This window comes from Micromys minutus (genome assembly GCF_963924665.1).
Source record: "Micromys minutus genome assembly, chromosome: 22".
In the NCBI taxonomy this organism is placed as follows: domain Eukaryota; kingdom Metazoa; phylum Chordata; class Mammalia; order Rodentia; family Muridae; genus Micromys; species Micromys minutus.
The window spans coordinates 51,593-74,634 of NC_137957.1; the positions used below are offsets into that span (position 1 = coordinate 51,593).

At 39.7% G+C, this 23,042-nt stretch overlaps 1 protein-coding gene across 2 annotated transcripts in view; it reads right to left on the minus strand.

The window, feature by feature from the left end:
* The window catches only part of LOC308435045 (uncharacterized protein), a 36,080-nt gene extending 13,778 nt beyond the window's left edge, over positions 1-22,302 (minus strand). The window contains exons 1-3 of one of the 2 annotated variants that reach the window (XM_080935588.1): positions 22,199-22,297; positions 16,334-16,428; positions 16,105-16,231 (exon numbers count right to left, since the gene is read on the minus strand). In XM_080935588.1, the coding sequence (XP_080791714.1) occupies positions 16,105-16,231; positions 16,334-16,342 (136 nt within the window). In that variant the 5' untranslated portion in view covers positions 16,343-16,428; positions 22,199-22,297. Of the gene's footprint in view, positions 1-16,104; positions 16,232-16,333; positions 16,429-22,198 lie in introns of both variants that reach the window. The other variant, XM_080935589.1, reaches the window with a different exon arrangement.
* Between the last annotated feature and the right edge of the window lie 740 nt (positions 22,303-23,042).

The window sequence follows — 23,042 nt, forward strand, 5'->3', positions numbered from 1 at the left end:
TGGACTCAATCTGTATATTGCTTTTGTCAAGATGGCCATTTTTACAATGTTGACCCTTCCAATCCATGTGCATGGGAGATCATTCCATCTTCTGAGCTGTTCCTCAATTTCCTTCTTCAGAGTCTTGAAGTTCTTGTGATAGAAATCCTTCACTTGCTTGGTTAGGGTAACCCCAAGTTATTTTATAGTCTTTGTGGCTATTGTGAAGGGAAATGATTTTCTAATTTTTTTCTCAGCCTCTTTATCCTTTGAGTAGAGGAAGGCTACTGATTTTTTTGAGTTAGTTTTATATCCAGCCATTTTGCTAAAGTTGTTTATCAGCTGTAAAAGTTCTCTGGTGGAATTTTTGGGGTCACTTAAGTATACTATCATATATCATCTGCAAATAGTGATATTTTGACTTCTTCCTTTCTGATTTGTATCCCTTTGATTTCCTTTTGCTGTCTAATTGCTCTGACCAGGACTTCCAGCACTATGTTGAATAGGTAGGGGAACAGTGGGCAGCCTTGTCGAGTCCCTGATTTTAATGGGATTGCTTCAAGTTTCTCTCCATTTAGTTTGATGTTGGCTACTGGCTTGCTGTATATTGCTTTTACTATATTTAGCTATGGTCCTTCAATTCCTTATCGTTGCAAGACTTTTATCATGAATGGGTGTTGAATTTTATCGAATGTTTTCTCATCATCTAGTGAGAGGATCACGTTTTTTTTTTTTTTTTTTTTTTTTTTTTTCCTTTGAGTTTGTTGAATCATTGCTGCATTCCTGGAATAAAGCCTACTTGATCATGGTGGATGATTGTTTTGATGTGTTCTTGGATTCGGTTTGCAAGAATTTTATTGAGTAATTTTGCATCGATGTCCATGAGAGAAATTGGTCTGAAGTTCTCTTTCTTAGTAGTGTCTTTGTGTGGTTTAGGTATGAGTGTAATTGTAGCTTTGAAGAATGAGTTGAGTAATGTTCCTTCTGTTTCTATTTTGTGGAATAGTTCAAAGACTATAGGTATTAGGTCTTCTAATAGAATTCTCCACTAAACCCATGTGGTCCTGGGCTTTTTTTTTTTTTTTTTTTTTTTTTTGCTTTTCCTTGTGTGTAGTTTCCTTCCTTGTTTTGGATTTTTCCATCTATCATTCTTTGTAGGGCTGGATTTGTGGATAGACATTGTGTGAATTTGCTTTTGTCCTGGAATAGCTTGCTTTCTCCATCTATGTTGATTGAGCGTTTTGCTGGATATAGTAACTTTGGCTGACATTTGTGTTGTCTTAGAATGTTTATGATGCTTCTCCTGGATCTTTTAGTTTCCATAGTCTCTGTTGTAAAGTGTGGTGTAATGCTCATTGGTTTGCCTCTATATGTTACTTGTCCTTTTTTCCTTAAAGCTTTTACAATTCTTTGTTTTGAATATTTGGAGTTTTGACTATTATGTGTAGGGAGGAGTTTCTTTTCTTGTCCAATCTACTTGGAGTTCTGTACGCTTCCTGTATGTTCATGGTCATCTCGTTCTTAAGGATATGGAAGTTTGTTGAAGATATTTACTGTGCCTTTTAGTGGACATTCTTCGCTTTTACACCTATTATCCTTAGGTTTGGTCTTTCTATTGTGTTCTGGATCTCCAGGACATTTTGGCTTAAAAGCCTTTTGGTTTTTGCATCTTCTCTGACTGTTTTGTCTGTTTTCAGCCCCTGAGATCCTCTCTTCCATCTCTTGAATTTTGTTGGTGATGCTTGAATCTGTGACTATCGATTTCAATTTTAGGTTTTCTATCTCCAGGGTTTTCTCTTTTTGTGTTTTCTATATTGTTTCTATTTCCATTTTCAATTCCTTCACCTCTTTAAGGGCTTCTATTTGTTTTTGTGTGTTCTCCTGTAATTGTTAAAGGGAGTTATCCACGCACTTCTGAAAGATTTCCATCATCTTTGTTAAGTATGATTTCAAGTCTAGGTCTTGTTTTTCTGGTGTGTTTGGCCATCCATTATTTGCTGTGGTAGGAGAACTGGGTTCTGATGTTGCCAGGTTGTCTTGGTTTCTATTGCTTAGGTTCTTTCGCTTTCCTCTTGCCATCTTGTTTTCTGTGATTATAGGTGTTCTTGCCTCTGACAGGAGCCTGTCTCTCCTGTGGACCTGAGGGCACGTGGGCTCAGAAAGGAAATTCCTTCTCGGTATTTGGATGCTTTCGGGCAAGCAGTGAGTTCTGATTGTAGTGACTCTGTTCTGTCTCCCTGGGATCAGGTGGGAAAGCTCTTGTGAGGATGTTCTGGGAGTTCAGGTGTTTTTAGGTGGGTCCTGACCTTGATGTCAGTCACCAGTGGGCCAGAAAGAACTGAGCCCAGCATGTACCACATTATATGCCCTCCAGGAGCTCCAGGTAATCCCTTCCAGGACAGCCTGTAGGGCATGTGGCAAGTTCCCTGTGGGCTCAGGTGGAAGAGCGCTTGCAAGGCTGTTCTGGGGGCTCAGCCTTCTGGGGGTGGGTCTTGAGTCTTGATGGTGGTCATGAGGTCCTCTCACTTGGTCAGAAAGAACCTGATCCCAGAGTGCATCACCCTATTTGCCTACGAGATCACCAGGTGTTCCCTCCCAGGACCGCTGGTGAGGGTATGTGGCAGGCTTAGGGCTTACCATGGGCTCAGATGGGAGAGTGCTTGTAAGACTTCTCTGGGGCTCAGCCATCTGCAGGTAGGTCCTCAAGATTCCCAACATAAAGGACAAATAAATATCTTCAACAAAAGTATAGACGAAAACTTCCCTAACCTAAAGAAAAATATGCCCAGAAAAATACAAAAATCCTACAGAACTCTGAATAGATTGGACCAGAAAAGAAACTCCTCCCAACACATAACAGTCAAAAAACCAAATGCACAAAACAAAGAGAGAATATTAAAAGCAGTAAGGGAAAAAGGTCAAGTAACATAACAGCAGACCTATCAGAATTATACCAGAATTCTCAACAGAGACGACAAAAGCTAGAAGATCCAGGACAGATGTCATACAGACCCTAAGAGAATACAAATGCCAGTCCAGGTTAATATATCCAGCAAAACTCTCAATTACCATAGATGGAGAAACCAAAAATTACAAGACAGAACCAAATTTACACAATATCTTTCCACAAATCCAATCCTACAAAAGAAAATAGATAGAAAACACCAAAACAAGGAGGGAAATCACACCCTAGTAAAAACAAGAAAGTAACCTTATTTCAACTAAAACTAACCCAAAAGAAGACAGACACACAAACTTAACTCCACTACTAACAACAAAAATAACAGGAAAAACAATCATTGATCCCTAATGTCTCTCATATTAAGGGATCCAATTCCCCATTAAAAAGATATAGACTAGATTGCATATGTAAACAGGACCCAACATTTTGCTACAAACAGGAAACATACCTCAATGAGAAAGACAAAAACTACCTCAGAGTAAAAGTCTGGAAAAAAAATTCAAGCAAATGGTCTCAAGAAACAACCTGGTATAGCCATTCTAATATCGAGTAAAATAGATTTTCAAGCAAAAGTTATCAAAAAAGATAAGGAAAAACACTTCATACTCATCAAAGGAAAAAAAATAACAAAATTATGAACTCTCAATTATAAACCTCTGTGCTCCAAATACAAAGGCACCCTTTTATATTCATAAAAGAAACCCTACTAAAGCTCAAAGCATACACTGGGCCACACACAATAATAGTGGGAGACTTCAACACCCCACTCTGATTAATGGACAGATCATGGAAACAGAAACTGAACAGACACAGTGGAACAAACAGAAGATAAGAACCAAGTAGATTTAACAAATGTCTACTGAACATTCTAATCTGAAACAATGAATACACCTGCTTCTCAGCGCCTCATGGCACCTTCTCCAAAACTGACTGTATAGACTGAGGTCACAAAACAGGTCTCAACAGATACAAGAAGATTGAAATAATCTATGCACTTATTAGATAATCATGGACTAAGGCTGGTCTTCAATAACAACAAAAAGCCAACATACACATGGAAGCTGAACAACACTCTACTCAAAAACAACTTTATCAAGGAAAAAATAAAGAAAAAAATTAAAGACTTTTTAGATTTTAATAAAAATGAAGGTACAAGATACCTAACCACACGAGAAACAATGAAAGCAGTGAGAAGAAAACCCATACATCAGAATGCCTCCAAAAAGAAATGGGAGAGAAAATCCACTAACAGCTTCACAGTACACCTGAGAGCTCGAGAACAAAAAGAAGGAAATACACAGGAAATAATCAAACTCAGCTGAAATTAATCAAGTAGAAATAAAAAGACCCATACAAAGAATCAACAAAACCAGGAGCTGGTTCTGTGAGAAAATCAACAAGACGGATAAAGCTTTATCCAGACTAAATGAAGGGCACAGAGACAGTATTCAAATTAAGAAAATCAGAAATGAAAAGGGAGACATAAACAACAGAAACTGAGGAAATTCACAAAATTATCAGATCCTACTACAAAAGCTTATACACAACAAACTGGAAAATCTGGAGGAAATACACCAAAGAGAAGTAATCATCAAAAACAAAACAAAACAAAGACAAATGAAAGAAAGAAAGGAAGGAAGGAAGGAAGAAAGAAAGAAAGAAAGAAAGAAAGAAAGAAAGAAAGAAAGAAAGGGAAAAAAAGCTCAAGACCAGATGGGTTTTGTGCAGAATTCTATCTACCCGACCTTCAAAGAAGACTTAATACCAAAATTCTTCAAACTATTCCACAAAACAAAACAATACCGAATTTGTTCTATGAAGCCACAATTGTGCTTATACTTAAAGTACACAAAGACCCTATAAAGAAAGAGAACTTCACACCAATTTAGTTCATAAATGTCCATGCACAAATACTCGATATATTTCTCACAAACAGAATTCAAGAACACATCAAAATGAGCATTCACCATACCAAGTAGGCTTCATCACAGGGATGCAGGGATGATTCCATATATGAAAATCCATCAACGTAATCCAGTATACAAACAAACTCAAAGAAAAAAAACCACATGACCATCTCACAGATGCTGAGAAAGCATTTGACAAAATTCAACAGCTCTTCATGGTAAAAGTCTTGGAAAGATCAGGAATTCAAGACTCATCCCTAAACATAGTAAAAAGAAATATACAGCAAACCAGTAGCCAACATCAAACTAAATGGAGAGAAATTTGAAGCAATGCCCCTAAAATCAGGAATAAGACAAACAAGCCCACTCTCCCCTACCTATTCAATACAGTACTAGAAGTCCTAGCCAGAGCAATCAAACAGAAAAAGGAAGTCAAAGAGATACAAATTGGAAAAGAAAAAGTCAAAATATCACTATTTGCAGATGATATGATAGTATACTTAGGTGATGCCCAAAATTCCAGAGAACTCCTAAACTTGATCAACAACTTCAGTAAGGTGGATGGATATAAAATTAACTCAAACAAATCAGTTCCCTTCCTCTACTCAAAAAATAAACAGGCTGAGAAAGAAATTAGAGAAACAATAGCCTTCAAAATTGTCACACAATATAAAATACCTTGGGGTGACACTAACCAAGCAAGTGAAAGATCTGTATGACAAGAACTTCAAGTCTCTGAAGAAGAAAATTGAAGAACATCTCAGAAGGTGGGAAGATCGCCCATGCTCATGGACTGGAAGGATCAACAGTAAAAATAGCCATCTTGCTGAAAGCAATCTACAGATTTAAATAAATCCTCATCAGAATTTCAACTCAATTTTTCAAAGAGTTAGAAATTTGCAAATTCATTTGGAATATCAAAAAAAATCTCAGGATAGGGAAAACTGTTCTCAACTACAAAAGAACTTCCAGGGGCATCAGCTTACCCTGATCTCAAGCTGTATTACAGAATAATAGTGATAAAAACTGAATGGTATTGGTACAGAGACAGGAAGGTGGTAGATCAATGAAATACAACTGAAAACCCATAAATGAACCTACACACCCATGGTCACTTGATCTTTGACACAGGAGCTAAAAACATTCAATGGAAAAAGGACAACTTCTTCAACAATGGTGCTGGTTCAACTGGCACTCAACATGCAGAAGAATGCAAATTGATCCATTCTTATCTCCTTGTACAAAGCTCAAGTCCAAGTGGATCAAAGATCTTCACATAAAACCAGATGCACTGAAAGTAATGGAAGAGAAAGTGGGAGTTTAGAACACAGAGGCACAGGGGAAAATTTTCTGAACAGAACACCTATGGCTTGTGCTCTAAGTTCAAGAATTGACAAATGGGACCTCAAGAAATTGCAAGGCTTCTGTAAGGCAAAGGACATTGTCAAAATGACAAAATGGCACCCACCAAATTGAGAAAAGATATTTACCAATCCTACATCTGATAGAGGGCTAGTATCTAATATATACAAAGAACTGAAGAAGTTTGACTCCAGAGAATCAAATAATCCTATTAAAAATGGGTACAGAGCTAAACAAAGAATTCTCAATTGAGGAATATTGAATGGCTGAGAAGCACCTAAGGAAATGCTCGACATCTCCTGTCATCAGACAAATGCAAATCCAAACAACCCTGAGATTTCACCTCAGATCAGTCAGAATGGCTAAGATCAAAAACTAAAGGAACAGCACATGCTAGCATGGATGTGGAGAAAGAGGATGCTGGTGGGACTGTAAACTGGTACAACCACTCTGGAAATCAGTCTGGTGGTTCCTCAGAAAACTGGACATAGGACCTGAGCTAAACCTGAGGACCCAGCTATATCACTCTTGGGCATATACCCAAAAGAAGATCCAACATCTAACAAAGACACATGTTCCACCATGTTCATAGCAGCCTTATTTATAATATCCAGAAGCTGGAATGATCCCAGATGTCCAGCAACAAAGGAATGAATACAGAAATTTTAGTACATATACACAATGGAGTACTACTCAGCTATCAAAAAACAATGACTTCATCAAATTCCTAGGCAAATGGATGGAACTTGAAGCTATCATCCTGAATGAAGTAACCCAGTCACAAAAGAACACTTATGGTATGTACTCACTTATAAGTGGATACTAGCCCAAAAATCTTGGAATACCCCAGGAACCATCCACAGAACTTATAAAGCTCAAAGAGAAGGAAGGCCAGAATGTGAATGCCTCAGTCCTTCTTAGATGGGAGAACAAAACACTCATGGGAGGAAATACAGGGACAAATAGAGAAGCAGGACTGAAGAAAAGATCATTCAGAGACTGCATCACCAGGGCATCTACCCCACATACAGCCACCAAACCCAAGCACTACTGCTGTTGTCAAGTAGTGCTTACTGGCAGTGACTTACTGTCTGCATGGAAGCCTCCTCAGAGGCTTTGCCAGAGTCATACAGATACAATTCAGAAGGCTTGCAGCTAACCATGGTACTGAACAAAGAGACCCCAATGAAAGAGCTAGAGAAAGGACTGAAGGAGCTGAAAGGGTTTGCAACCCTATGGTAAGAACAACAGTATAAACCAACCAAATCCCCCAGAGCTTTCAGGGACTAAAACACCAACCCATGAGTACACATGGGAGACCCATGGCTCAAACTACATATGTAGCAGAGGGTAACTGGCATCAGTGGAAGAAGAGGCATTTGGTCCAACAAAGGCAACATTTCCCAGTTTAGGAGAAAGCCAAGGCACGAAGTTGAGAGAGTGTGGTTGGAGAGGGAGCACCTTCATGGGGGAAAGGTGGGGGCAGGGCTGGGAGTGGGAGAAAAGGGAATAGCATTTGAAATGTAAATACAAAGAATAACCAATAAAAATAAATAAAAATAAAGGGAAAAACCATAAGAGAGGGAGGGCAGGAGGGAGAGGAGAGACCTAGAATGAACATAATAGCCTAATTTTGAAGCAGACATCTAATCCTCCTACATGTTAACAGCTTAAGAAATTGCCCGATAAAAGAGAACAACAGTTTGACTACTGTCTGGAAAATCTCTAGGCACTGCTTGTTTTCTGCCATCCTCTCTGTGGTAACTGTACAAGTAATAAGGACACATCAACCTTATAGTGTTTATATTTTTAATCCTCCAATTAAAATAGGGATAAACTGGGGAGACATGGATATTCCTGTGTTAGTCAATTAATTTACCTGGTCTTTATGACCACTGCGGACCCGTTCAACCTGCAGAGGAGGGTAAAAAAAATGTAAATTACACTGTGGGAATAAAAGCAATTCTTATTTGTTTGAGTAATGGAATTTATTATCTAAATATGATTTGGATATCTACAACTGATCACACTACTACCCAGAATTCTCACAGAAAACTGGTGGTTTGTGCTTTTGGATTAGAGGGAAAAGAGCTTAATGCACTAGTTCCACAAATTAACCGTCTTGCAAATTATGGATCACAAGTAACCTGATTGAACACATTGGCAGGAATGCACAGACACTACCGTGACGATGACAATGCAGTTATTGGGGTGCCCACTGCACAGGGGAGAAACCTTGGGTGCTTGTTAATATGTCCCAAAGAGGTCACTGGGGCCCTTATGTTTGAAAGTTTTAAAATTCTTGAAGGCATTTTCACTTGAATTGATATGACAGTGAATAAAGCTGTGGAAGTTGTCTCTGCTTCTAGAGACTTTATGGAGTGGCATAGATTTGGAACATTAGGCCCTGTATCACAATTTGATAATTCTACTCAGACTAATCTGTAGAGATTGTCAAACACTTTTCATCCATTTGAAGTGAGAACAAAAAGTTAAACTGTAATAATAAAAAGTTTCCCTTCTGGTCTTCATCTGCGCCCAGAGCTAGAGCCATTTCATTCTCATTGTGACTCACAACCTGCCCAAAGAGAGCTGATCACCCAGGAGTGCTCTCACTCATAAGCCCACAGGCTCCAGTCAGACACAATGAGACCCACTAACCTCACAAATAATAGGATGGCAAGAGACAAACACAAGAACCTAAGCAACAGAAACGAAGACAACCTGGCAACATCAAATGCCAGTTCTCCCACCACAGCAAGTAGCAGATATATCAACACACCAGAAAAAAAAAAACAAGATTTGGACGTAAAATTATACTTTATAATGATAGAGGGCATCAAGAAGGACATGAATAAATCTCTTAAAAAATACAGAACAACACAGGGAAACAAGTAAAAGCCCTTAACAAGGAAACACCAAATCACTTTAAAAACTACAGGAAAACACAACCAAACATGTGAAGGAAATGCACAAAACCATCCAGGATCTAAAATTGGAAAAAGAAACAATAAAGAAATCACAAAAAGATACAACCTCAGGGGCAGAATATACCATAGAAAACATTGACACAATAGTCAATAAAATGCAAAAGGCAAAAGCTCCAAAGCCAAAACATCCAGGAAATCCAGGACACAATGAGAACACCTAACCTAAGGATAATAGGTATAGAAGAGACTGAAGATTCCCAAATTAAAGGACCAGTAAATATCTTCAACCAAAGTATAAAAGAAAACTTCCCTAACACAGAGATGTCCACGAACATACAAGAAGCCTACAGAACTCCAAATAGATTAGACCAGAAAAGAAATTCCTTTCATCACATAATAGTTAAAACATCAAATGTACAAAACAAAGAAAGAATATTGAAAGCAGTAAGGGAAAAAGGTCAAGTAACGTACAAAGGCAGACTTATTAGACTTACACCAGGCTCAACAGAGAAGATCCTGAACAGATGACATAAAGACTCTAAGAAAACACAAATGCCAGGCCAGGCGACTATAACCTGCAAAAGCCTCAATTACCACAGATGGAGAAACCAAGATATCCCACGACAAAACTAAATTTACACAACATATTTCCACAAATCCAGCCCTACAAAGGATAACAGATGGACAACTCCAACACAAGGAGGGAAACTACACCCTTGGGGAAAAAAAGCAAGACATCTTCTTGCTAAAAAAAACGAAAAGAAGATAGCCACAGAAACATAATTCTACTTCTAACAACAAAAATAACAGGAAACAACGATCACTATTCCTTAATCTCTCTTTTTTTTAAAGATTTTATTGTAGTTTTATTCACAACTCCCTCCTCAACTGTAAAGAATGTCCTCCAACTTGGGGCTGAATAAGCAGTAAGACATCCACACAATAGCATATGAAACATGAATCAAAACTATCGATACATACAGTGATTATCCTCAATAGTTACATATTATATTCCACTTACAACTTTTCTCAAAAGACAAGCCATCGAGTGAAAGCACAAGTCAGTGACTGTCAGGGAGAGAACAAGATTTGACTATAAAAGACCAGGAATGGGGGAGGGAGGCTAATAGGACTCTTCTGTCTTGTGTTAATGATTACTCATCTTTACCTATTCATCAGGGCTTATAGGACTGCAGCTAACTTGAATGACAGGTTTAAAAGGAAAAAGCTAAAAGCTTAATGCCACAAAATAAGCCCCTGTGTGACTTATGACATTCATACTAAGGACCAGGAAAGAGGTCTGTGCCTACTAGGATGGGGGTAGGACTATAGTGTAAGGGGACACAGTAAGTATGGGGACTATGCCACAAAAATACTCTATTTGATTATGGTGGCAGACCACCCCTGTTAAAAGGTGTCCATACTTACAGAAGTTAAAATCATAAAGGATGAGATTTACTGAATAAAAATGATTTTTAAGGGGAGAATAAAGACCCAAGAAATTGTCTTAGGAATAAGGAAATATTCAGGCATGATAGCAAACACCTGCGATCCCAGCACTTGGGAAGCTAATCAGTGGGCTAAAGTTCGGGATCACACTGGGGTGCATGCCCATGCCAACCCCACCATGAGACACATTAGACTATCTAGAGTTCCACATTACTGTATTCTGTTTTGAGACCACCTTTTCCTCTGCAGCCCAGGCTGGACTCAGCTTCACGCCATCCTCCTGCTTCAGCATTCTGACTGCTTGGAGTACTGGTGTGAGCCACCTGCCTGGTTTTACTTCTATTTTATTTTGGCATGATTATGTCCTAAGAATCTAGATGCTTTTATTTCTGATATATTATTGTCTATGAAAACTTTTCTAACTTTTTAAAACTTTTAAAGAAACAGAGTAGCAAAAATATACTTTAAATACATGACAACAGAAAACACTACGGAGTAGGGCTCCTTTGCTGAGAAGACAAAGTAACAAACCAAAGGCCAGCATACAATCTGAATTAGACTGGAGTGTTAACCCAGCACACTACCACATCACGGTGACATGAGCACATTCTGTCAGCTCTCTGAGCCTCACCCCTTCCTGGAAGAGATATATCGAAGGTGAAAGGCAGTAACTGATTCTCAGAGTTTATTAATTTGTGCTTAGCCTTTAACTGTCCAGAAAACAGGTACGATCTACATTTCCTGAACATCCTACAGCCAATGGCTTTTCAACTTACTATGGTAGGTATACCCTTTCTAGAATCTTCGACCCTATCCCCAGATACTTCCAGAGACAGAACACTCACCGCTATCCTTCTCTACGCCTATACTCCTCAGATGAGGGCCTACCTATTGATTTGGAAAACCCAAGGCAAGAGCCTTGACACTGAGATCTTGTAGGGTGATAAAAACAAAAAGGATCACCTATCCAGGGACGACCGCCACCACCACCACCACCAGGTTTCCCAGCAGTCTAGGCTTCAGAACATTAGCTTGTCTAAGAGGTTAACCCTTATCAGCCAAACTCCCAGGGCAGGCACATGAATTTAGTACAAGGTACATGTCAGCACATGAACTCTGCTTATTTGTTTTTTTAAAAATAATTATAAAATCATTTCGTTGTTGTTTTATTTTTCATTTTCAACATAGAGTTTTCTCTATGTAGCCCTGGCTTTCCTGGAACTTGCTCAGTAAACCAGGATGGCCTGAAACTCATGAGATTCACCTTCCTCTGCCTCCCGAGTGCTAGGATTAAAGGTGTGTGCCCAACTAGACTCTGTTTATTTGTTTTGGACTGTTTTTGAGAAAGGATATTGCCAGATAGTTCAGGCTGGCTTACAACTTACATTTCTCCTAGCTCCAGGCTCCCAAGTGCCAAGGATACAGATATGTTGCCACCATGCCAAGAATTTACTGATTTTATTTACCTTGTAAAACACAGCAGGAGCTGGGGATGGCAAAAGCCTGTAACCCCATGACTTGGGAGGCTGAGTGAGCAGACTCCCCAATGCTAATGATGGATGGCGATGACAGCAATACTACAGCTTGGTAAGAGAATGGTTGTCTAACATGTGTGAGGACCTATTAGGTTCAATTCCTGGCACCATGAAAACAGCACAAAGTCATTTTCAAAGACAGGAAGGATTAGGTAGAGGGTGTTGGGGTTTGGCAGCTCCAGAACTTTGATAAGAATGGAGTGACCAAAGCAGAAGATACTTGATAAGGAGGTGTTCTAATGTAAGTACATCAGGGAGAAAGGAAAGGCAACTGATCCTCCCGTCCCACAGGAAGCAGTACTTGCAGTATGAGGGAAGGTCAGCTGCTCAGTCACCAGCACCGTCATCAGAGTAGCCAGAGAGGTCAAGCATAGACATCATGGAGTCAGACAACTTAGTAGTCATTTCTGCTGAATGCTTTTGCATTTTTTTCTTATTCTTTATGGCAGATACCAGAGCCTGGCCTTGTTGAAGTGGGTCTGTCTCCAGGATCCTCTGCAACATCGGGTAGTGGTCCACTGAACTGACTTCTGCTACATGGTTATTTTGGGGGCAATGGTGGTTCACATTTCTTTTAGGTCATCACATATGATGACAGTTTGGTTTGGTAGAGTACCCAGTGAGATTTTCAATCTTATACACAGTGCTTTTATTTTCAATGGTGTCTGCTATTTTCAACAGTGGAGAAGGAAGCCACCTGACCTCCATTTCTTGTGGGTCCATATCACCCATCAGTTCATCAGATTCTCCCATGGCTAAGCATTCCATGGTGTCTTCATTGGCATGCTCAGTATCTTTTATATCAAAGATCTCAGTCATCTCCTTAACAATCTCAGCACTGAGATGGCTGGATAGAGTGTGAGTGGTCCTTAATATCTCTTAACATCAATGAACTCAATCCCCAATAAAAAGACATAGACTAACAGACTGGATACATAAACAGAAACCAGCATTTTGCTGCATATAGGAAACTCACCTCAGAGAAAAAGACAGACACTGCCTCAGAGTAAAAGGCTGGGAAAAAACTTTGCAAACAAATGGTCCCAAGAAACAAGCTGGAGTAGCCATTCTATTATCAAATAAAATAGATGTTTAACCAAAAGTTATCAAAAAATATAAGGAAGGACACTTCATACTCATCAAAAGAAAAAAATCTATCAAGATGAACTCTCAATCCTGAACATCTGTGCTCCAAATGCAAGGGAACTCATATTCATAAAAGAAACTCTACTAAAGCTCAAAAGATATTGCACCACACACAATAATAGTGGGACACTTCAACACCCCACTCTCATCAATGGACAGATCATGGAAGGAGAAACTAAACAGACACACAGTGAAACTAACAGAAGTTATGAACCAAATGGATTTAACAGACATCTATAGAATATTTCTTCCTAAAACAAAAGAATATACCCTCTTCTCAGTACCTCATGGTAACTTCTCTAAAATTGACCACAAAACTGGTCACAAAACAGGCCTCAACAGATACAAGAAGACTGAAAGAATCTCATGCATTCTATCAGATCACCATGGACTAAGGTTGATCTGTAATAACAACAAAAAGGACAGAAAGCCTACATACACATGGAAGCTGAACAATGATCTGCTCAATGACAGCCTGGTCAAAGGAAGAAATAAAGAAATTAGGGACATTTTATAATGTAATGAAAATGACAGCACAACATACCCAAACCTATGGGACACAATGAAAGCAGGGCTAAGAGGAAAACTCATAGCTCTGAATACCTCCCAAAAGAACATACACTAAAAGTCTGACAGCACACCTGAAAGTTCTAAAATAAAAGGAAGCAGATACACCCAAGAGGAGTAGAAGGCAGGAAATAATCAAACTCAGAGCTGAAATCAACCAAGTAAAAATAAAAAGACCCATACAAAGAATCAACAAAACCAGGAGCTGGTTCTTTGAGAAAATCAACAAGATAGATAAATTAGCCAGACCAATTAGAGGGCATAGAGACAGTATTCAAATGAAAAAAAAATCAGAAATGAAAAGGGAGACATAAAAACAGAAACTGAGGAAATTGACAAATTTATCAGATCCTACTACAAAAGCCTATACTCAACAAAACTAAAAAATTGGAGGAAATGTTAAATCAGGATCAGATAAACCATCTAAAGAGTCCCATAACCCAACCAAAAAAAGCCCAGGAGCAGATGGGTTCAATGCAGAATTCTATTAGACCTTCATAGAAGACCTAGTACCAATACTCTCCAAAGTATTCCACAAAATAGAAACAGAGGGAACACTACCCAATTTATTCCTTGAAGCCACAATTATGCTCACACCTAAACCACACAAAAACCCAGCAAAAAAAAAAAGAAAACTTCAGACCAATTTTGATAAAACTGAATATTGATGCAAAAATATTCAATAAAATTCTCACAAACCAAATTGAAGAACACATCAAAACGATCATACATCATGATCAAGTAGCCTTCATCCAAGGGACGCAGGGATGGTTCAATATACAGAAATCTATCTACATAATCCACTATATAAACAAACTCAAAGAAATAAACAACATGATCATCTCATTAGATGCTGAGAAAACATTTGACAAAATTCAACACCCCTGTGTCATAAAAGTCTTGGAAAGATCAGGATTTCAAGGCCCATACCTAAACATAGTAAAAGCAATGTACAGCAAACCACTAGCCAACACCAAACTAAATGGTGAGAAACTTGAAGCAATCCCACTAAAATCAAGGACTAGAAAACGCTGCCTACTCTCCCCCTACCTATTCAACAGAGTACTGAAAGTCCTGGCTGGTGCAATTAGACAGCCAAAGGATATCAAAGGGATACAAATTGGAAAGGAAGAAGTAAAAATATCACTATTTGCAGATGACACGATAGTGTACTTAAGTGACCCCAAAAATTCCACCAGAGAACTCCTATAGCTGATAAACAACTTCAGCAAAGTGGCTGGATATAAAATTAACCCAAACAAATTCAGTAGCTTTCCTCTACTCAAAGGATAAATAGGCTGAGAAAGAAATTAGTGAATAGACACCCTTCACAATAGTCACAAAGACTATAAAATCCCTATGTGTGACCCTTACCATACAAGTGAAAAATCTGAATGACAATAACTTCAAGTTTCTGAAGAAAGAAATTAAAGATGATCTAGAGAATGGAAAGATCTCCCATGCTCATGAATTGACAGGATCAACAGAGTAAAAATAGCCATTTTGCTTAAAGCAATCTACAGATTCAATGTAATTCTCATCAAGATTCCAACTCAATTCTTCATAGACTTAGAAACAACAATTTGCAAATTCATTTGGAATAACAAAAAACCCAGGATAGTGAAAACTATCCTCACAATAAAACACCTTCTGGGGGAACCAACAATTCAAACCTCAAGCTGTATTTTAGAGCAATAGTGATAAAAACTGCATGGTATTGGTACCCAGACAGGCAGGTAGATCAATGGAATAGAATTGAAGACCCAGAAATGAAACCACACACCTATGGACAGTTGATATTTGACAAAGGAGCTAAAATCATCCAGTGGAAAAAGAACAGCCTCTTCAACAAATGGTGCTGGTTTAACTGGCAGTCAGCATGCAGAAGAACGAAAATCGATCCATCTTATCTCCTTGTACAAAGCTCAAGTCCAACTGGATCAAAGACCTGCACATAAAACCAGGTACACTGAAACTAACAGAAGAGAAAGTGGGGAAGAGCCTCAAACACATAGGCATAAGGGAAAATTTCCTGAACAGAATACCAATGGCTTGTGCTCTAAGATCAAGATAAATAGATGGAAGTACAAAATATCCTGAGTAAGATACTGTGCAAAATTTAAGTTAGTGTGTTTGGTGTACCTAAGAACCATGTCTAATTATACACCACATTCTTCCTTTATCAAAATTTAAATCACACACACACACACACACATGCTTGTCCCTGTCCTCTTGTTTAGAAAGTGAAAGACAACTAGCATTCTTACCTATAGCAGAGAGGTTCCAATAGGTTTCCAGCATCACATCTTTGTAGAGACTCTTCTGGGAGGGATCCAGCAGAGCCCACTCCTCACGAGTGAAGTTCACATGCACATCCTCATAGGTCAGTGCAGCCTAAAATATCCCACACATGCACATAATAGAAATGGTGAGACTACATTGTACATATACACTTCACGAAGAATATATTCATATACTTCTGGGTGCTTCACATACCTTTTCCATATTACAGAGTTTAAAATGCAGTCAAGTCATTTTAGAAGGAAACAGAAAAGGAGGATGGCACCTCTCTGAATTCCATACGACACCGCCTGAGAAACAATAACTAACAATAACATGGAGAGACACTCAAACTGATCAACCCCATTAAGTACATGTTAGTAAAACCGTATCAAAAAACCCCTAACTTCAAAAGAGGTTGGGCCTTTTACTACCAGACCCCAGGAGGCAGAGGCAGGTAATCAGAGCTATGTAGTGATACACTGTCTTTTAAGAAAACCAACTGAAAAATACAGAAAATACTTAGGGGCTCTTTCCAAATTTCTTCAAAGAGTTAAATATCACTCCAGTTTAAAACTAGTCTATAAAAAATTACAGTACCCCAATTTCAACCGTAAAAGAATATGATATTCATTTACACAAATGCATTTTTATTAATTTACTGAACTGACAGATCAACGAATTCTCAGAATGTTAGGGAATAAATGTTGATCCAAAATCAAAACCAAAAAGCAAAGGCAACAAAGATGGGTGAACAGTTAAGAGCACATGTTGCTTTTGAAGAAGACCTGGATCAATCCCTAATACTTGGAGGTTCCCAGCCATCCGTAACTCCAGATCAAGAGAATCCAAGGTTCTTATCTGACTTCAGTGAATGCCAGACACATATTCACTTATGTGCTACGTACACATGTGTGTGTGTGTGTGTGTGTGTGTGTGTGTGTGTGTGTGTGTATGCTGTCCTGATGAAAAAAAAACCCTCTGCCAAAACTCAAAAGTAAAGATGTGAGTAAAGCTCAGCACAAGAGTAACTGCTTGACATGCACAGAAATCTAATTCCATCAGCCAAAAATATAAAAATAAAAATATAAGGCCAGAACAATTGGTTAGTAAGGAAAAAAGCAACTGCTTCTGTTTTATATTGCACTTTTTAGGGATGGAGTCGGTAATGGTGGAGATTGTGTGGGTGCATGAGAAGGAATAACCAAAAACATATTTAGTTTAACTTCAAAGATTAGCCTGTATTATAGAAGTCCCAACACTCTTCCAATGCCCTAAGTTTCTTCAGACTATGACATTGTGGAAAAACAAAACCCAAGTTATATCTTCCCAACATACAACAGCACAGAATCCATATTTCCTTACCAAAGAAGTATTAAAAGATTAGACTAAGGCAAGACTGAAATCTTTCTGGGCAAAATCTAAGTCCTGGAATTCTATGTCAGCCACCTTGGATTTCAGTTTCCAAGACCTTAGATGGGTCTTTCTCTATACAATCTTCATCTTCATTCATGGTTTTATAAAAAAGAATGAATGTCATGTGATATGTTCATTATTGCAACCACATGGCATAAACAAAATGGTCAACATTCATAAATTTCCCGGTGTCACTCCATTACACTAAGGAGATGTCAGACTTCCATGCTGTGTTTGCTTTGTTTTATGTTTACACATTGATTTACCATGTATACACTAGCTTCCAAATGAGAAATTCTATTAGCCATGTACCTCCAACAAATAGTTATGCAGTTATCAAAGGAAAGACTCATGTGCATTTGCATTAGAGAGTTAGAATTTGCATTAGAGAATTAGCCTAGAGAGCTAACATTGGGCAAGCACACACCCCAAAGGAACCAATATAGACTGCTGGTTGCTAAAGGAGCTGCTGCCAGGGAGCAGCTAGGACATCTGGAGGCTGCAGATACAGGTGAAGCTGGGTCTTAAGCCTCACTTCACACCCCACTTCCCACTGGTAATCTCCATACCTGTTTTTCACTAAGACTCTCATGACTCCTCTGTTTCACCTGTGATATCCAAGCATGCCCTAAGAACCTTATGTTAATTTGCCAGTTGCTTTGATATAAACAGCAATAGAAAAAAATAACCTTCTAACATTGTTTTCTTCTCAGTTATTTTAGACGTTTTCTGTATTCCTTAGCCTATAGTCCTTAAACTATGAGTGAGCACTTCCCATCCCAGATGGCTATTTTTTTTTTTTTTTTTTTTTTTGAGGATGTGGGGGAGATAAAAGGGTTTATTTCACTCACACTGCTATATACAATTTCATCATCAAGAGTAGTGAGGTCAGAAACTCAAGCCAGGCAGGAACTTGGAGACAAAAGCTGATGCAGAGGCCATGGCTGGCGCTGCTTCCGGCTTTGCTCACCACAGCTTGCTCAGACTGCTCCTTACCAATTAATTACTCTAAGAAAATGCCTCACAGCCACTTCATAGTCTTTGTGAATTTCATATCATGCACCCCAATCCCAATCATCATATCAGCTTTTTGCCCTTGCTACCTACTGAGACAGAAAACAGAGCTCATTGTAGGAGCTATAGTATGTCATGGTGTGTGCCACAATACACCTTCTGTCCACACATCTTTACTTGCAAGTGTTCCTTGAAATGACTCATTTATTAGTCCAGCCTTTACTACACTATCAATACTGGATCCTCACAAGAATCCCTCTCGGCTGTCCTGTTGTTGCCCTGTGTCACAGAGATCCTGCAGCTTTGGATCTGCAGGGACATCTCCTTCATTCACTAAAGCAGTTCATAGATGAGGTAGATGCTGGATCTGGGCCTGGGTGGTAGCTGAGGTGGGGAGTCCACCAGTTCTCCCACACCCTCACCACCAGGATGATCTTTCCTTAAACCCAGCACTTGGGAGGTAGAAGCGGGCAGATCTCTGTTTAAGTTTGAGGCCAACATGAGCTACACAGAGAGTTCCATGACAACCAGGGCTACGTTATTGTCTCAAATAAGCAAAGTCTTATCTCTTATACTCAAAGAGCTTCAATTCAGAATTGTCATTTTTATTATAAACCATTAAGGATACTTAAAAAAATTACTATGAATTAATAGTCACCTTATAACCAATCAAATTCTTTATTTGTTCAGGACTATATTTGTAGTCATGCTAAATTCTAATGTAATTAATTACCGCATAAGTCTTATTTAACCCCCTGTTTTATGTTTTCAAGATACAGTGTAAAGCAAAAACAAAACAACCAAAAAACTAAAAACAGACAATGATTGTTTACCTCAGATCTGCTTGAAAGACACTGGCCCTCAAACCTGTCCCAGATCTGCTGAGCATGACATTTAAGATGTTTAAATTTAGTAGGATAGACAGAGACTTTCAGATCATAGTAATGAACTCCAAAATCTCCAAGAAGACAAGGGAACAGCAGCTGTAGGTTCAGATTTCTCAAACCTACTTTAAAATATCCTTAAACCCTTTCATTTCCCTTATAGCCCACCAGCCACCAGAGGTAGTGGAAAAGCAAGGTTAATAGGGCAATCATCAGACCTGTACTACTAATTATTCAGCAGGACAGATTGAGCTTTCTGCAAATAGCTTGGAGGAAGCAGCAGTATCTGAACACACAAGCAGCACCATGTTGCCTCCCTTCATCTTCATATTGATAAAAAACTTTGTGTGGATCTTGTAAAACAGAACCCGATCGATCTCTTCCTGCGGGAGGTCCTATAGGGAAAGTACCAAAGCGTCACCACAAAGTAGAGAGCACATGTGGTTAGAAACGACTTACTCAGAATGTGGAAGTCCTGGGGAAGCATGGGGCACAGTCAGGCTACTTGGGATGTGTTTCCTAGAGGGCTTACAGTATGTAAATGTCTTGGATTCTCTGAAACCCACATGATTCAGTTCTAGCTCTGGATTCCCTCAGTTGACCTTTGAGGAGGTTTTATCTATAGTGGAGTTCTTTTCCTTGTCATAGACCTTATTGGGTTTGGGGTTTGGAGTTTTGTTGTTTTCCTCCCACTATTTAAAGCTCACTAGAAGTTAGTTGTATGTTGAGGCTGAGTTGGTTGGTGGTTTGGCTTCTTAACATCAAGATAGCTGAATGGAGCTCCACACCTATAAGTACACACTGCAGGCTTATAAGTTCCACATATGTTGTCAGTCTGGTTAATGGTGTTCACTGCCTCTGGTAGTTCCAATAAGAATGGTGCCAATAGGCTCACAGATTTAAATGCTTGGTCATTAGAGGCAGGTGCTGCCTGACAACGTCTGGGACCTTTCTTTGTCTTGGAGTTTGTGTGGCATTCTTGGAAGAATTGTGTCACTGGGGCTGGGCTTTGGAGTTTCAGATGCTCAGGTCCAGTGTCTCTCTACCTGCTGCCTGCTGATTTGGATGCAAACCCTCAGCTACTTCTCCAGCAGCATGTCTGACAATGTCCTACCCTACTCCCCACCCTGACATCAGTAAGAGATGCTAAGATTATGGTGTGTCTTCACAAGAACTGAACTTTGACTAAGACACTGCTCTGATCTCATGGCTTGCTAAGAATGCTTTCTTATGCAACCCAAGACCATCCGCCCACGGTGATCAAACACAGTGCGATGGGCACTATGATATCATTAACCAGAACACCCTATCTATATATTTACCCACAAGCCAGTTTGTCTAGCTTGTTCCAAGCTCACCAAATCTGACCAGCAAACCTACTGAGTCATCTCCCAACATCCAAAGACAGATTCTTTAGCAAACCTAAATTCTCTTAATGCTAGTGTTCATCATGTGTATATGCATACACACATGTAAATTTTTAAAATCTGTCCAGTTAAAGACTGGAGAGATGGCTCAGCAGCTAAAACTAGTTATTGCTCTTGCAGATGACCTGGGTTTAGTTCCCAGCACGACCATGATAGCACAAAATTATCCTTAGATCTTGTCACAGGATATGTGATGGCCTCTTTGGTCTTCTGTGGATACAAAACACCTAAGAGATAGACACACACATATGAAAGTAAAACTCATACAAATTAAAGAAATTTAATAAATTAAAAAACACAGACCTCCATATCTCTTCTATGTCAGCATGGATAAAATGGCCAGAAATACATAAAACTATGACGAACTTTCTAAAGTAGCCAAAACTGTAACTTTCTAAAAAGAATCAAGGAACTTGGTCAAAGGAGAGAGATTCAATAATTTTGAACAAGAAACCTCAATATTATTTCAGTACAATTTTTGAGCTATGTATTCAAGAAAAAGATTTCTTGGCAGTCCTGGTGCACAATTTTAATCTCAGCACTCAGGAAGCAGAGGGAGAGGGAGAGGCAGAGACAGGTGTAGGTCTCTGAGTTCAGAGCCAGTCCGCAATACAAATAAAGTTCCAGGACGCCAGGATTACAGAAAAACCCTGTCTCGAAAACCAAAAAGTCTAACGATTTCTGCAAGGAACAACAGAAAACCGATGACAAAGGTCATCATGAGCAAAACATGAGCAACACAAGACTGAAAAACAGCACTCGGTGACACCATCTGACTTCAGAACTTCCCCTACACCTGCAATACAGACTGTGCTAACGAGAAAGAATAGAGGCCAGTGGAACATGAGAGAACACTTAGAACAAAATCACAATTATTATTTGGTCAATTTTGACAACTCAGGCCAGGAAACTGAGTCTGGCCTTACTGACACACGTGACTGGACCACCGTGACATCTACGTGCGACTGTGTTAATAACACACTTTACACCTGCGCAGAATTCACTGCAGACGGAACCTACACCTGAATGTCAAATGCCAAGTGCAGAACTCTACAAGACACCAAAGGAACAAGAGCTCTGCCAGTCAGCAACTGTGAAATGAAAGCCTTGACAATGAAAGCCGAGTATACGCGAGCTCTGCAAAGAAACCAGAATTGTTTCCAAGCACAGCTCCTGCTTCCCACGCTGTGCGCAGGCGCAGCCAGGAGAACTAAGTGACCGGGACCAAAGGGAGTCACAGGAGCGCCGCGTCTCGCCAGCGGGTCCCGCACCCTGGGTCAACCCCACACCGGCTCCCGGGGATCGGTTCCTTCCCGTATGGGGTCGGTGGCCCCGCTCACCATGGCGCGGTTTCCGGCCTCGCCCCGCTTTCCGCACAGCTGTGGGAAGCAGAGACACAGCAAGGAACATGGACCCAGGAGACCCTTCCCCAGTTACACTGCGGAACCTGAGGCTTGGCAGACCGGAAGTACCCGCCTCTATTCCGACTGGTGTTCCTGATTAGCTAGTGAGACCTGAGTGACAGGAGCTGCTCCTTTAGAGTGCTGGGAAGGAACGCAGCACAGCCCTATCTTTCCAGCCCAGGCACAGAACAGAGATTTCAAGGACTGCGAAGTCGTCCCTGCACTTAGTAGGAAATTCTACTTAATATAAACACAGGGTCTCTAGCATATGCAGATCATTAAACAATGTGTAGTGGAGTGATCCTCCTGCCTCACCATTGAAAGAAAGCCATTCAGGTCAAATTTAAACCACTGGATGGATATTCACCAGGCATCAACAATCTCAATAATGCACACCATATATTGCAAACACCTCTCTCAGCTGCACATCGTTGGCCAAACAGTAACACTTCCCCAGCCTTCTTTGGTGCCACTGGCTCATCATGTAACCATTTGTGAAGTAGAGGCAGGGCATCAGTAGTTTAAACAAGCTTGGTCTATGGCACAATACACCAACAATTCTGATCCAGGGAGTTATCAGTATAAGATGATGATGGCTCATGCCAAACAAGTTTATGAAGAAGTTCAGGTCTGATACAAGGTTGGCGGAGGGAAAATCAGACAAAATTAGCAGAACCAATTCAGCAATGCTGACAAGAACACAGGACACCTCAGACTGAGCAAACTGGCCTTGGGACTGATAACCATGGCCCCTCAGTCAGACCAAAGAGCCAGGAGCAAT